Source organism: Ogataea parapolymorpha, chromosome VI (assembly GCF_000187245.1).
Source record: "Ogataea parapolymorpha DL-1 chromosome VI, whole genome shotgun sequence".
In the NCBI taxonomy this organism is placed as follows: Eukaryota; Fungi; Ascomycota; class Pichiomycetes; order Pichiales; family Pichiaceae; genus Ogataea; species Ogataea parapolymorpha.
The window spans coordinates 1,259,765-1,274,848 of record NC_027861.1 but is presented as its reverse complement, the minus strand read 5'-3'; the positions used below and the strand labels follow the sequence as shown (position 1 = coordinate 1,274,848).

Genomic DNA, 15,084 nt, shown 5'->3' with positions numbered 1-15,084 from the left:
TTCTGTTGATTATTTTTACGCTTGCCTTCGAAATTTTTGTGTTTCGTGTGGCGCAGGAGGCGGTGAAGGAAATAAATAAATACATAGATAAATAAACCGTTTGTCGTGCTATGCCTTTCAACGAGCTTGCGCCGCAATACGAGCTCAATGTCCCGAGCTATCTTTCCATTGAGTACCCGCTAAATGTGAAGAACGTGTCAAAGGCAATTGGCATGGTGGGCGGGCGAGAGAAAATAGCACAATGTTTTATCGAGCCAGAAATGAGACTCGAGCTTAAACTGCGGCCTGACGACGTATATTCGCATCCTGTCTCCTCTGAGAAGTGTGACACCACCGAGAACATGCTCATGAGGCTGAGTCTGCCCAAGAAAGTGCTCCAGAAACACAACTATAACGTGCAGGCCGCTCTAAAAGAATGCGAGGAAAATAACATCACCTACGGCTCTAGCGTGGAAGGGATTCTCAACAAAACTTATAAATTCCGCCAGCTTGCCGACTTCCAGACTGTTCACAAGAACTCGCCGTTCACAAACCAGTTTCTGGACTCTGTCGGGAAAGCCGATCTGGAAAAAATTAAGCAGTTTGCGGATTACATTGAAAAAGACCATCAGGTGCAGTCCAAGTTCGAAAACAAAGATCTCGATTTGCCGCCGCTAGTCAGGTACGCGCGCGTGGATATTCCTTATAACTACAGATATGTTGGAAACCTCTTAATTGACGAGAACGGTGAGCTGACTCGGGACAGTGTCAAGCTGCACACTATATTCGTGGACTGGGGAGAAAAAGTGCCAACATCATACAATCCAGCACTCCAAAAAGAGCTGGACAGGTGTGTTCAGGAGGTGGAAAGCTTGAAGGAGCGCGGTTTGGAGCGTCTGGTGCCGGATTCGCCAGCCTTCAGTCTGCTGCGTTGCATCGAGATCCTGAAAAAATTATTTGACATGAAACCGATTTGGCTACGAAGACATATTAGCTGGATGCTACCATCGCGCCTACGACCTCAATTGAGGTTTGCACTGCCGTATGTTGCTTTCACCACCAAGAAGGGTCCTTGGCGACAGTCGTACATTAAGCTGGGCTACGATCCAACGCTACATAAAGAAGCTGTTGATTATCAGGTAGAGGCATTCAGAATGAGCAGCAAATCGTTTACAATGACAGAGATGGAGCGAATGGTGGAGGCGGGCGAGGAACCGCTCGTAGTGCCACCGACGCTGGCAAGCCACGAGGCCGAGTTTGACGATCCCGATTCCGAAATCAGCCAGCTCGGTATAGGTAAAGTGCCCAAACAGCTATTCTACGACGGAGTGAGCCCTACGTGTGCCGTTTCGTTCCAAATTGGAGACATGGCGGATGAGGACGTCAGGAAAATCCTGAAAGATGCCCATATCCAGGACCAGTGTCTGGAAGCCACGGGATGGCTCGATTGGGTAACGGTGTGTCGAATCCGGGGAGTTATAAAATACAAGCTGGAATGTATTGATAAGGGAAAAAACTTTGATGTTGACAAAGTGCAAGCGATAATGACCAGGACCAGCTATCCATTCAACGATTACAAAGGCCTAGTGCCGCGTGAAGATGACGACAATGAGGAAGAAAACGAGCAACCAGAAGCCGTTGACACCAACATTGCCAAGGACGATCTGATCACACGGCTAAAGGTGTTCAACTCTCAGAACAGCCACATTCTGGACGAATTGACAGGCCTACTCAAGCAGGAATCGTTCATGGACGCTGGTAGACGGTAAGTATGCTTTTGGCTAAGGAATCTATAATGTTAAGCTTCTGTTTACACTGGTGTAGTGCTGCTGGCCTCGGGCGTTCCGTTGATGATGTACTTGAAGGAGTCCAATGGGGAGTCACCCAGCGTTCTTCTCCAGTTGTACAGTCGGATCACCTGGTATCCCGCGACGGTACCAAGCAGGAAATTGACGGATGCCAACAGCATATTTTGCGGGCGAATCACAAACGACCATCTCGTCCAAATGGCACCGGTGGCCAACAGCGCAAGCTGCTGGCTTCCCGACACTTTCTCGACAGGTCTCACCATGTCATTGGCGCCTGCGAAAACCAAACTCCACTGTGTTGTTAGTAGGACGATCAGAAAAGCGAGAGTTACAAGAGTCTCGTTTTCGCATATTCACTTACTTTCATGACGGGAGCCTGTGAAATGTTAGTAACCTTGTGCAGTCAGCTCTACCTACCCAAAAATGGACTGTTCTAGGTCCCGTTTCGCTATTGAGAAATCTTCTGAATGCCGTGGCCATAGTAAACAATATTCGGTCCTAGGTATCGAAATTTTCGACTTCCTCCTCAATTTTACTACACTGCCTGGATACTTTTTTTCGGAGACCTGAATCCGAGTTTTCAGATTGGTGCGGGGATGAATAGGATAAGGGTTTATGCATTATCAAGATACTAAAGCTCTAGTACTTCGCTAGGTTCATTGGGCTGGGTCGAAGCCCGAAGTGCTTCAATGCGATCCTCAAGTTCCTCGATCTCTTTCAAGGTCTTGTCCAGGTCGGTTTTCTTCAGCTTCAGTTGGAAGTCCAGCTTCCGGATGGTTTCATTGAGAGCGAGCGCGGTCCTGTTGGCAGAGTTCAGTTTCTTCCGAAGTGCTTCCATTTCGACCATTTTGGGTTCCCTGGGCACGGGCTGAGGCGCTCGTCGGCTTTCCAACTCTCTGATGTACTCTCTCATCCGGTGGATCTCGTCTTGCTTTTCCTTCAAGCTGGCTGGCTCTGCCTCCTCTGGCTCTTCGTCCTCGCTCACCTCTAACACCAGCTGGTCTATCCAGTCGTTTGTGTGAAACGGCTTTGTCTGGCGACGCTCTTGTAGAGGTATCTTCATTGTCTGGAAGATGCCTTCCAGAAACGCTCGATCGCACCCAGACTGTCTGAGAATGTCGTCAAACCCGTATCCCAGCCGTCTCAGCTCATTTACAGCCTCAAAGACGGCGTGTCCACGGTGATTTTCAAACAAATCCCCTTCATACTCACCTTCCGGTATTACTATATCCATGAAAAAATAAAATTGTGCGCAAAAATACATGCAACACCTGCCGTTGTAACGAAAACTGAACATCTCGCACCCAATTCTGCCTGCTGGCTCTTTGTCTCTTGTAACTCTGCGAAGGTGGTAGAACCGACAGGCGAAAGAGTATTTGTTCGATCCAACTAAGAGCTCTGTGGGATGTACTGGAAAGTGTGTCTATGTAAGATATAAGTGTAGTTGTGGCTGTTCTCAGTTCCGCACGGTTTCAATGACTCTAATGACTCTAACTGGTTCCGCGCATGTCACAAGCCGTGAAGAGTCAAGTTACTCCTCACACCCCAAATGATCAATTCTTCATATCCAAATAATTTAGACTTACTCACATTTACCATGTCCCAAGACTCTGTTATTCCCTTGGAGTCAAATCCCGAAATCTTCACTCAGTTCGGTCGCAAGCTCGGTCTTTCGCCACTGCTTTCGTTTTTCGATGTGTACTCTCTCACAGATCCCGATCTGGTGTCTTTTCTTCCAAGACCAGTCTACGCATTGATTCTCTTGTTTCCTGTGACAGAACAGTATGAAAGTCTCAAAGTGACCGAGGAAAAAGACAGAGACCAAGAGAAAGACGATAAGTTTGAGCAAATCATCTGGTTCAAACAGCTGCTCAGAAACGGTTGCGGTCTATACGGGTTGCTCCATGCCCTTTGCAATTTGCCCGAAGGGCTTTTGGTGAAAGACTCGCCACTCGAGGCATTCATCCATAAAGTGAAACAGCTGCCGAATGTTAACAATTCAAATAACCACGGTGAGAAAAGCAAGCTTGTTAAAGATCTCTCGCTCTCGCTTTACGAGACGTTTAGCAAACAGGGCCAGACAGAAGCACCCAGCTCAGAGGAGGAAGTCAACTTACATTTTATATGCTTTACAAAAGGCACTGACGGTCACTTCTACGAGTTGGACGGCCGCAGAAACGGCCCCGTCGATTTAGGACAAGCCGAGCCAGAATCGGATGCCATTAGCTCGCAGCTTGTTCTGCAACGGGTGCAGCGGTACATGTCCCTTGCAGACGAGGACAACAGTATGAACTTTGCAATGATCGCGCTCGGTCCAGATCTCGGCTAGACCTGTCCCTTGATATCTATTTTTCTATTCTGGCTCTTGAGGTGCTCTACCGTTGGTCGGCACTGGACGCAGTCCAGCATTCCCTGGTCCACGAACTGGTCCAGTTTTGTTTGTGCAAGATACTCGTTCAGCTCGGAATCAGAGAAATTGAGCAGCTGTTGCACCACAGCGACGGCCAATTTGCGGTACGATTTGCTGATTGTTGCCAATGAATTGATACGCACTTTAGAGATAATTGGCTGTAGCAGCTGCAAGAAAAAAAACCAGGCGGTGTGATTTAGCTTTAGTGCGTTTTTGTCTGTAAGTACGTTTACATGGGAGACGGGTTGCAGTGTTTTTAGCTCTTCCTGGTGTTTCTCCTGCAAAAGTTTGACTATACGGAAAAATTGGTTATAGTCGTTGGTCATTGTGTACTCCAAGAGTTTGTATGCTGTGTCAAGGTATTCGTCAAATTTAAGGTTTGCGTCCAGGAGCTGAGACTTGAGCTCAAATGCCTCGTTGAAATTGTTTGTTAGGATGTAGTAGAGAACACGATACGAGTAGAATTCTGCTGAAGGAGTTCCCAGCTGGACGTAGAGTAGCTTGAGCTGTGACTGACATTGGTTGAACTCTCCGAGGTCTTGGAACTGGATCGCTATTTTGCAGTGAAACTCGTAAACCTTTATCGTAAATGCGTTTTTAATATGCTGCACAGTCAGGTCTTGTCTCATGGATTTGAACTGATCACACAGGTAGTTATAAGTAGCGTTCTGGAGATATTTATCGATCAGCAGCTGCAGTGTCTTTTTCAGAATTGGAAGTGGTCTGACGGTTGCTGGGTTGGGCTGTGATGTTAGTCTTAAATACCGTTTTTCCAATTCCTTGCATGTTCCTACAAGCGGAGTGTTAGGGTTAGTGTGCACCGGAGTGGGACTATGGTCTGGAGGCGGAGTGCTGAGTTCTTTTTCGAATCGCTGGCTTCGAAGCTCTTTGCGCTGCTGCGAAGTCAATGCGTTTTCGTTGTTTTTTTGAATCTTCTTCATTTTCTTGAGAGGAGGGAGTGCAGAATGACTAGGTTGCCCATCCGGCTCATCGAAAACATTTTTGTTCTTGATCGTTTGTTTTACTGAAACCTGAACGGGCTCCTTATATACTTTTTGTTTCCGCGCCTCCTCCACCTGGTTGCAATAAAGATCCAATTTTTGGGAGCCCCCTAGAGAAGGCAATGTTTGGGTTTCCCATGGATTTGTCTCGATCTTCCCCTGATCTATGGCCATGTTGATTAGTTCTTTGAGTTCCGCCTGAAATTGTTTCTTCTTGTCGGGAGTGAGCTTTAGTTCCGACGCTTTTTTGAAAGACGCAGATATAAACCCATGTAGCGCTTTGGGCCATGTGGCCGGATCTTTGTAATTCTTTCTGAGCGTGGTGCGCGGGGTCACCTCATTGTATGGCATACTTACAGCTCTACGATTTTTGAGCTTTTTTTTTTCCTCATATATTCTGATTATATAAGATTAAATATTTCACTTTATATTGGGTATCAAATGGCTCAGTTATTCGAGTTTGACGATGAGCAGCTCGCGTCAAAGATCGAAAAGCTAGATTTGAGAGAGCCAAATGAGCTAGATGTGCCTAAACTTGGAGAGTTTGCTTCATCTGACGGGGTTGGAAGTCGGCTAGCAAAGTCCTATGAAGTGCCCATCGACCTGCCTTATCAGGCAGGAAAACGCAAAAAGAAGGTGACAGATTTTCAACCAATCAAAGTCCTGGGTAAAGGTAGCTATGGTAAAGTCATATTGGTCAAGGATAAGAGTTCAGGTAAATTGTACGCACAAAAGCAGCTCCGCAAGGCTTCCATGATTGTGAACGCAAAAAATTACGAAAGAACACTGACAGAAAGAACCATCTTGGAGCGAGTCAGACACCCAAACGTGGTCAAACTATTCTATGCTCTTCAGGACTTTGATAAATTGTACCTCATTCTAGAATATCTAGAAGGTGGAGAGTTATTTCATCATTTGTCGCAAGAAAGGATCTTGTCCGAGAAAATTGCGTGCTTCTACGTAGCCGAGATAATCCTTGCTCTTAGGCATTTGCATCTGCACACCGGTGTGATTTATCGCGATCTCAAACCAGAAAATTGCATGCTCAACCGACGTGGACATTTGGTTTTGACAGATTTTGGTCTCAGCAAAGTGTCTACTGAAAGTAGTTCACTTTTTGGAACCGCTCAGTACATTGCCCCAGAAGTTATCCAAGGTGAACGTTACGATAGCCAATGCGATTGGTGGTCTCTGGGAGCAGTCACGTTTGATCTGCTGACGGGGTCGCCGCCATTCACTGGTAACAACAACAAAAAAATCATGGACAAGATCCTCACGCAAAAAGTCAGGTATCCATTTTATCTTTCGCAGGACGCCAGAGACTTGCTCATCAAGCTTCTCAACAAGAACCCGCAAAAAAGGCTCAATTGCGATACTGAGTTCGATAAAAAAGTTCGATCCCATAGATTTTTCCGGTATATTAATTGGCAGCATGTTATAGACCAAAATGATGCAGAACAGCCACCCCCAATAGTGCCCGTCGTGACGAACCCCGAGCTGGCGGAGAATTTCGATGAAGAATTCACCTCAATGAAGATCACACCGCCAAGTTCCCCAATTGAACATTCACTGCTCAAAGAAATAGAGGAAGAGTCGAGATCCACTAGCACGTCCTCGTACATCGCAATTAAAAAACCGACTGCAGACAACCAATTCGAGGAGTCCGTGTACTTTAATAATTTCTCGTACACCAATGAGGAATACTTGGTGGATCTGAAAGACCACGATTAGCGTTTTTTCTTTGCTTTCCGACCAGGTCTGGTGATAATTTTACCTTCCTTCACTTCATCCGGTGCATTCTTAAACTTCTCTTGCGATTCCAAATAAAACATAATATCGTTAACTTGCTCCTGCAGCTCTGTATTCTGTGCTTTTAGCTCTTGGTTCTCTTTTGTGAGGTAGTCCACCTTCTCCGATAGTGCTTCGTTCAATGTGACTTCTTCTTTATACTTTTTTTCCAACTCCAGATCTCTCTGTTTCTTACTGTTTTCTGTTTTTTCTGTCTTAACTCTTGCCAAACTCAGCTGAAGCTGGTTGAGTTGCTCCTTCATAGCCTGTATGTTCTCATTGGCCAATAACACTCGGTTATTAGCCTCCTCGAATTTCATCTCGTAAAACTCACGTTGGGACTCCAACTGAGCGATCAACATCTTCGAATACTCGAACCCAATCTTCTCAACCTTGTCCTCGTTTCCTGAGGAGCTGGATTGGTGCTCTTTCCCGTTATGGATAGGCAACTCAACCAGTTTTCCATCCGCCTCGTTTTGAACTAGGCGATGGACGTAGTTGTCGCCGGCGTAGTCCCAAACACGCTGCGATGTTGCCTCCATAGCAAAACAATGTGAAGTCTCATTGTAATGGTCAATAGCGTGGCCTAAATCGTACCTTCCACATCCTATGTTGCCACAGATGAGACAGATCCATAAATTATCGCTGGTTCCGCAAACCAGACACCTTTCCTCCTGATCTGCTTGACGGTTCCTGCGCGCATCAAATTTTGCGGAATAGCGACACACAGGACACGAGTCATCCTTCCACTTTGATAAGCATTGGCAATGAAAAGTATGCTGACATGGGATGGTAAGCAGCCCTGTGACAGACGAATCGAGACGCTCCAAACAAACGGGGCAAGAAGCAAGTTCGATAAGCTGTGATGAGGAGCTTGGAGCTGTATTACTAGATGTGAATGGATCGTCTAGAAGATACGGTATGGTGCTGAGGGTATCATTATCGTGTTTGTTTGGGCGAAATAGTATCTCCTTGATGAAGACAACCTGACATGTTTCTGGCTCCATGGAGTTGAATGGCTGCCCGTTATAGTTATCAACAAACTCCCTTGCATGTGCTGCATCTTTGAACTTCATCAACACCATAAATCGATTAGGAGCTTGCGTCCGGATTAATCTGAAGTGAGACACCTGATTTCTCACATTGGTATCAAAGAATCCCAACAACAGGTCGCTGGCCGAAAAGTAGAATGGCACTCCTAATATTGCAACCATTGTTTCATCTCCAGTGGTCCTTGTTTCTTCTTCCTCGTTCTGGATATCATCTCGGTCTCTGAAAAGCCTGATAACTCCATAGCCCAGTAGTTTGGCTTTCAAAGGCTCGTTTGCCTGCAAATCAATACTGTTCATATCCACAACCTCAACCTCAACTCTAGAAAAGCGGTAGTCAATTTTGTTGGAGTCGCGGAGCTTGAGTGCCTTGACTTTCTGTTCGATAAGGGTCTCACTGGGCGTAAGACTGTTCAATGAACTTATTAGATCACCTGAAGTAACAGACTTTTTGGGTAATTCAGTGAATATATCTTTGTTGGCGAATACAAGATTGGTCCAGGGCTCTGCAAATAGATCCTCTCCAAAATTGACCAGATGTTTCTTGTCTAGCACTCCTAAATACTCTGCAGCCTTGACACTGGATTCTCCGTGTAAAAAAACCTCTCCTATCAATTGATCTGGTTTGAAAAGGTCAAATAGTATTGTATATGAAGAGTAGAAATTACCATCCATCACAATCTGACCGAAACAATTGGCATTACTATCAATTGATACTTACTTTTACGATAGCCAACTTACGAGGATATACACAAAAACACGAAAACACCTGTACACCAAAAATAAACGGTCAAGCCATTAGCTGCAGTTCGTGATGGAGCTTTCTCGATGAGACCCAGCCTCTGTTAGGCACGAAAATGCGTCTAAAAGGTTTCCCGTTTTCATCGGTCATCCTTAGATTTTTGATATCAATGGGACTGAGCGTTGTCTCGTTCTCCGAACTAGACAAATTGGGCTTCTGTTCTGGCTTTTTGTTGATGCTTTGGTGCACAAACGTCTTCCATTGATCAAGTCCATCCTTTGTTGCTATGTTGAAGGTTTTGTTGCCAACTTTGATGGATTTGTCTTCTAGCAAAATATCCGACGCTTTGTGGGTCCGACCAATCGAACCGGATGCAATAGGGAAGGGGTCGGACACATATGCAAGTTGTTGGCTGGTTTCCTGACAGGATTGCAAGACGTGTTCAAGCCTCTTGCTGAACGATCTCTCTGTTCCCGTGAAGTTGTTGGCAAAGAGCTCTAAATTACAGACTGCTTTTTCAAGGCCCAGTATCTTCTCTTTCAAGCCGGACATGTCCTTCAGCATATCATCAAGCTTTTCAACAACGTTCTTCAATGCAAGAGCGTCTTGGGTCTTGAGCGTTTTTTGATTCGATCCTCGGAAAAGTCCCACTAGCCATGTTATGGATAGCGCGGTGATTGAAACATATGTTGATAGCGAGGTATTAAATGGAACTGTTTCTGTGTGCGTTTTCTGGAATGCAGAATTGAGCTTATCAGCCCTACTAAGACATGAATGGACGCCCAGAAGCACGTCAGCATCCGATTGGCCAATTTGGAGTCCATTCAGACAAAATTTCAACTCAGCGTGAACGATTGGTGTAAGGGTCGGGGAGAACTCTCGCAAAATATCGTTGTGGTATCGTTTGAGACAGTCAATGCTCTTGTAAGAGCTTGAACAGCTCATGAGTGAGTTCAATGTCTTGGACGAGCTTAACTGAGAGACAAAGTCGTTGGTCTGACGGGCCTGTCTTATGCTAGCGCTAACGACTAAGACGGCGATTATGCCCAGTCCGAGCATCCAAGTGGTATTGAAATGTCTATATGTTTTCCAAAACAGTGCAAGAGAAGACATTGTAGAGCGTGGAACGGGTATTTGGCGATACAACAAATATAACAAATGATAAATTAGGCTCTAAATTTTGGGGGATTTTTTGGCCCTTTTTATTTTTAAAAATGTCATGTATTAAAACTTCTATTAACAATTACTCTTTTCCGAGGCCTTGTGCATATTCTACAGCTTTAGCTTTCACGTAATCGCAAGCCTTCTGGTCCTCGTGCTTCTCTTCAAACTCCAACCATTTTCCAAAGAAGAACTTGGCCTGTTTGCGAGTCAGCTTGCGCGTGACCACTCGTTCAAAAATAGCTTCCACCTTCTTCTTGTCACCAAACTTGATTTCTTGATCAATATAGACGTTCCACAGATCAATTCTCTTGGGAACGTCCGACAATAACCCTTCGAACAATGAACGTCCGTGCTCTGGGTCTCCCTTGCTGAACTCGAGCTGAGCAAACTTTTTGACCACTTCGACATGGTCGCGTTTGGACAGAACTTGCAAGGCTTTGGCCAGCACTTCACGGGCCCTTTCTCCATCCTGCTGCTGAAGAAGGAACGATCCATAGGCCACCCACACAGAGGTATGCTGTGAGCCGAATTTCTTGCACATTGCCGTGTACAACTGGTCCACCTTGTCCACCTTCTCAGAGGCGATATAAATGGCAGCCAATTTTTGGTACATGACATACGGATCCATGTACTGGCACGAGCGCTTGAAAGTTGCTTCCAGTGACTCTTCGGTGCCAAACATGTTCTCCAAGTTCAACAGAGCAATCCAAATATTGAGTTTTTCCTGCTCCTCTCTGTAATTGATGGTTTTAAGGGCTCGCTCGCCAATTTCACGGGCTTTGTCGATTTCGCTCAATTGAATCTGGAAAGACATATAGTTCATCCACAAGATCGATGAGTCTGGGTTTCCAACAATAAGTCTCTCGAAGTCAGACACAGACTGTGGTACACGGGAGTTCAGGTCGGCAGTTTGATCCTCGGCAACCACCTTCCGCTTCTTTCTCTTTGGTTTGTCCATCTCGTCATCCTCAGAAACGTCTTCCTTGGCCTGGTCTAGAATCGAAGCAGTCCAGTCAAAGCCAGCGGATAGACCACCAGTAGCAGGAGCATCGGAGTCGTCAGAATAATCCGACTCAGCGTCCTTTTCGGACTCATTTCCGAAAGCGGTGTCAATAATACTATCATCAGACATGACTTCATCTTCTTCCTCCTCAACGGCCGGCTCTTCTGTCTCGCCAGTGAAATACGAAGCTTTCATACCAAGAGAAAGCTGTTTCTTCTCATGGTCAACGTCAAGGATCTTTACCTTCACACGGTCACCTTCGCTGAACAAAGACTCGATATTTGTAACCTGATTGTCTGCGATCTGAGAGTGATGACACAATCCACTGACGTTTAATGTTCCGTCAAGGTTCACGAAAACACCGAAGTTGGTGACTCTTCTGACACTTCCTTCATAGATCTCGTCCTTTTGAATTTGATCAAACCGTTTCAGAAGACTGGAATCACTGTCAATCTCGCTTTGCTTTAAAGTCATGAGAATTTGGTTTTCACCCTCACTTTTGGTGATCTTACCTAAAACAGGCTGGTGCACCTTGAAATACTGCTTCCAGTCCTTCAGATACGAGTCCGACAGATCGCTCACACGAACAAGTGCATGGACAGTTCTTCCCAATGCAACATAGACACCGTTGTTGGCGACATTCTTGACAAATCCACGCACAACGGTGCCTGGAGACAAATCTTCATACGATGCGATCCTCTTGTCTTTCACGTCCTTGGTGCGCAGCGAAACGTAGACTTTTTTATTGGAATGGTCCACCTCCAGCACCGTGGCAGCACAAATGTCGTTGGTGGAGAAAATGTCGTCAAGCTTATCAGTGTAATCGTTCAAAGCGTCCGTGATGAAAGAGATACCAGAAACCTGTTTGCCCAACTCAACAACCACATAGCTCTCTCTGGTCTTCAGAACTCTAGCAGGAATCACAGAGCCCACTTCCAGGTCCTCCAATGAAGTAATAGCTTTGCTTCTAGCACTCAGACTCAGAATATTGTGTTCCGTGTCAAGATCAGTCACCTTAGCACGCACCACGGAACCAACCGGATATTCTTTTTCCAAATTTTCGAACTTCGAGGCGTCGTCAGACAGGTCCATCAAAGAAATGCGAGCTCTAAGGTTTGGAGAGATCGTCACCCACAAAAATCCTCTGGCAAAGTTGTTGATATATCCTGTACACTCGTCGCCGAGGTGGAAGTCTCCAATAGAAGCAGGGACCACTGGCTTGTGGCTCAAAATGCTGCTTTTCTTTGCGCTCAACTCTAAAACGGTCTGGTTAGTTCTTTTGTGGCTGATAGGCAGGAAGCGGTGGTTTCTCGAGTCGTGGAAACCAATGATCTTCACATCAAGCACCTCACCTGCTTGGAACTGGGAAAGAGGCCTCTTGACGTCCTTAATCTCTGAAACGTCGTCAAAGAGCTCACTCACGTCAATTCTTCCTTGCAAATTATCCGCAAGTTGAACATTCAGCTGTGTCTGTTTGATGGATTTGACCTTAGCCTTGGTGTTCTTACCAACGGTGAAGTCGTCCAGAGTTTTCATTTTGCTGTCAACAGGGTTTTCAGCCGGCTCAGATGTCGTGCTACTCTCCTTTTTCATGGAAACAAGGAACCGCTTGTTCGCATCGTCCACCCTGATCACGTGACACGTCACAGACTGGTTGGTGAAGAAAGCCTTTTGCAAGTCGTCGACAGGTTTTTCCACCGCGTGACGAGGCAGCGCAAGACCTGTCAGGCCGTTTCCAAAGCTGACAAAGACTCCGTTCGGCGTCACAGACTTCACGAAGCCGTGCAGCAGCTCATCGCTCACTTCTATGTCTCTATATTGTAGTGGTAGCTTTCCTTGCTGTGCATCTTTGATAAGTGATTGTTTAGCACTCAACTTCACCACACGCGAGCGCACGTCTTTCTCCAGCACCAAAGTCTTGAGCTCGGCACCGATTTGCAGCTTTTTCAGTTGGGCACGAGATTGTTCGTAGTTTCCTTCACCAAGGTGGCCAGCATAGATGATTCCACGCAAACCAGATTCGGTGAGCTCCACGATGGCAGAGTCCTTTTCCTTCTCAACAACCTGGACGTCGACGATGGATCTACCTGGAACAATGGAAGACAGCGTCTTTTTTTGCATATCTGACAATACCTCCGACACTCTGCAGCTAACCTTGATTCGGTTATTTTCCTTGTCCACAGAAACGACGCGGACTTTCACCGTTTGTCCAAGTTTGACGTGGTCTTCTGGACGTTTCACAAACGTCTCACTGATTTCCGAGTTCGGTAGGAAGGCCTTGACGAAACCAAAAAACCTCACAACACATCCGGTTGGAAGCATTTTGTCGATGGTTGCAAAAGTCTTCTTGCCTGCCTCAACGTCCTCAATGCTGGAAACGACATCTTCGTTTTCTATGTTGACGAGCGACTTCTTCAGAGTCACATAGATCCTGGACTTGCCGCTCTGATTGACAACGCGCAAAACACGTCCCTTGATCTTGGACCCGATTTTGAATTTTCGCTCTGGATAAATCAATTTCACATCGCTCATATATGCAGGAGGAACAATTCCTTCAAAGTCTTCTTCGAACTTGACGACAATCCCCTTTTCGGCATCCACAGAGCGGACCTCGCAATTGATGAGCTCACCAGCGGGGATGTCCTCGACTCGCAAGAATTTGCGCTCTATTTGCTGCTTGTCGAGTGTGAGAATATACAAGTTGTCGGTGGCAGAGTATCCCAGAACTCTCGCGCGGTGAGTGGAGCCGATTTTGAAGTCCATGTCCAAGTCTTTGGTGCTGCTGACTCTGGTAATATGCGCCTGTCCAATTGCAAAATCGCTCCCCACATCCACGTATATATAGCTTGAGTCTTTTCCTTTGATAGTGACAGAGTCGAAAATGTGGCCGATTGGGAAGGCTTCCAAGGCAGAAGTTTCTCCAAAAACGTTGGCGTTCAAGGATTTGATATGCGGAAGAACAGATAGAAGGAACCTCTTGTCGCCAGCTCTGACATGAGAAACCATCACTCTGGACTTGAGTTTGCTACCAACAGCAAAATTGTGTTTCAGCTCTGAGTATTCGTAAACCCCAAGGTGAGAAAGCGGAATGCTAGCATTGCCGACGCCGAACAACTTGCAAATGACACCTTCTTTAGTCACTTCCGTCACCAAGGCTTCGACACCCATACCTGGGAGAATTGCATCGATCGAGGAAATGGTTTGGACAGCACTGAGCTTATTAATAGGAGAGCAAATAAGTGTTCTGCCATCTTTCTTGGCGATGTTCACCAGCAGGACAGAGCCAATGTCCACCAGGGATTGGACATCTTTTTTTGCAATGAAACCACCTAATTTTTCTTTTCCCACGTCTAAAACTAATCCGTGGTCTTCAACAGACTTGACGGAAGCTTGAACAATAGCGTTGGTGACCAAATCCTCGGTTTCCATTGGTTCGTTCACTTTGGACGGCTCGATGCTCAGTTCAATGCGTTTTTTCTTACTTTTAGTGCTTTCCATAACAATAGCTCTCAGCCATTGTCCGACTTGAAATCTGGTGACTAGTTGTGGGAACGACTTCTTTTTCGAAGATATTATACCATTTGTGAGAGTGTTTTCCTCATCGCCATATGCTGGTTCTTCGTCAGATTCTTCTTGCTCATCATCAAATTCTTGAAGCTGACTGGTCAATGGATCACTAATATTGGTGATTGGAATGAAACCCATCAGGTTGTCAGTCAATGAAAGAACGATCTCCATGCGATTGACCTGTTTAATCTGGCCGAGAACCATGCTTCCTGGAAGAAGCGTCTTGAAGGTCACATGTTCAACTCCTATCTGCTCAGTAGGTGCTTCGATAACTTTTTGTTTCTTGGATTTCTTGCTGCTCTTTGACTCTTTGGCTTCTGCTAGAGCATCGCTAACGGCCTCATTTGCAACCTCTTTAATCTCGAGCGGGGTCAACACCGACCCTCCTCCTCTAGGAAAAGAGATCTCGGCACTCTTGGAGAGTAGCGACTTCTTATTGTCACCGGCCTCGTCTGTCTCTGTTCTCTTTCTCTTTTGCTTTTCAACCATGCCAGGCAACAATAAGATCTAAAATTTTTTTTGAAAAAATTTGAAGTTTTATTTTTTTTTCACGGCTGTGTCAACACTACTTTT

The 15,084-nt window shown here is 45.8% G+C and overlaps 9 protein-coding genes across 9 annotated transcripts; 3 read left to right on the top strand and 6 right to left on the bottom strand.

Moving 5' to 3' along the window:
• Nucleotides 1-110: 110 nt before the first annotated feature.
• Nucleotides 111-1,748, top strand: HPODL_01850 (Transcription factor tau subunit; the record flags this gene model as incomplete). The annotated part of the gene is made up of 1 exon (XM_014078377.1): nt 111-1,748. One exon carries the CDS (start codon nt 111-113, stop codon nt 1,746-1,748), a length of 1,638 nt encoding a protein of 545 aa, XP_013933852.1.
• A 41-nt stretch (nt 1,749-1,789) lies between these two features.
• HPODL_01849 (brain protein 44) lies at nt 1,790-2,267 on the bottom strand (the record flags this gene model as incomplete). The annotated part of the gene is made up of 3 exons (XM_014078376.1): nt 1,790-2,080; nt 2,149-2,163; nt 2,205-2,267. 3 exons carry the CDS (start codon nt 2,265-2,267, stop codon nt 1,790-1,792), a joined length of 369 nt encoding a protein of 122 aa, XP_013933851.1.
• A 151-nt stretch (nt 2,268-2,418) lies between these two features.
• HPODL_05317 (uncharacterized protein) lies at nt 2,419-3,021 on the bottom strand (the record flags this gene model as incomplete). The annotated part of the gene is made up of 1 exon (XM_014078375.1): nt 2,419-3,021. The coding sequence occupies one exon, from the start codon at nt 3,019-3,021 to the stop codon at nt 2,419-2,421; it is 603 nt and encodes a 200-aa protein (XP_013933850.1).
• Nucleotides 3,022-3,384: 363 nt separating this feature from the next.
• HPODL_01848 (ubiquitinyl hydrolase 1) lies at nt 3,385-4,116 on the top strand (the record flags this gene model as incomplete). The annotated part of the gene is made up of 1 exon (XM_014078374.1): nt 3,385-4,116. One exon carries the CDS (start codon nt 3,385-3,387, stop codon nt 4,114-4,116), a length of 732 nt encoding a protein of 243 aa, XP_013933849.1.
• Nucleotides 4,113-5,549, bottom strand: HPODL_01847 (uncharacterized protein; the record flags this gene model as incomplete). Its single annotated transcript, XM_014078373.1, has 1 exon — nt 4,113-5,549. The coding sequence occupies one exon, from the start codon at nt 5,547-5,549 to the stop codon at nt 4,113-4,115; it is 1,437 nt and encodes a 478-aa protein (XP_013933848.1).
• A 90-nt stretch (nt 5,550-5,639) lies between these two features.
• HPODL_01846 (uncharacterized protein) lies at nt 5,640-6,929 on the top strand (the record flags this gene model as incomplete). The annotated part of the gene is made up of 1 exon (XM_014078372.1): nt 5,640-6,929. One exon carries the CDS (start codon nt 5,640-5,642, stop codon nt 6,927-6,929), a length of 1,290 nt encoding a protein of 429 aa, XP_013933847.1.
• Nucleotides 6,926-8,710, bottom strand: HPODL_01845 (BRCA1-associated protein; the record flags this gene model as incomplete). The annotated part of the gene is made up of 1 exon (XM_014078371.1): nt 6,926-8,710. One exon carries the CDS (start codon nt 8,708-8,710, stop codon nt 6,926-6,928), a length of 1,785 nt encoding a protein of 594 aa, XP_013933846.1.
• A 115-nt stretch (nt 8,711-8,825) lies between these two features.
• On the bottom strand, nt 8,826-9,890 carry HPODL_01844 (putative secreted protein; the record flags this gene model as incomplete). The annotated part of the gene is made up of 1 exon (XM_014078370.1): nt 8,826-9,890. The coding sequence occupies one exon, from the start codon at nt 9,888-9,890 to the stop codon at nt 8,826-8,828; it is 1,065 nt and encodes a 354-aa protein (XP_013933845.1).
• A 130-nt stretch (nt 9,891-10,020) lies between these two features.
• HPODL_01843 (rRNA biogenesis protein RRP5) lies at nt 10,021-15,000 on the bottom strand (the record flags this gene model as incomplete). Its single annotated transcript, XM_014078369.1, has 1 exon — nt 10,021-15,000. One exon carries the CDS (start codon nt 14,998-15,000, stop codon nt 10,021-10,023), a length of 4,980 nt encoding a protein of 1,659 aa, XP_013933844.1.
• Between the last annotated feature and the right edge of the window lie 84 nt (nt 15,001-15,084).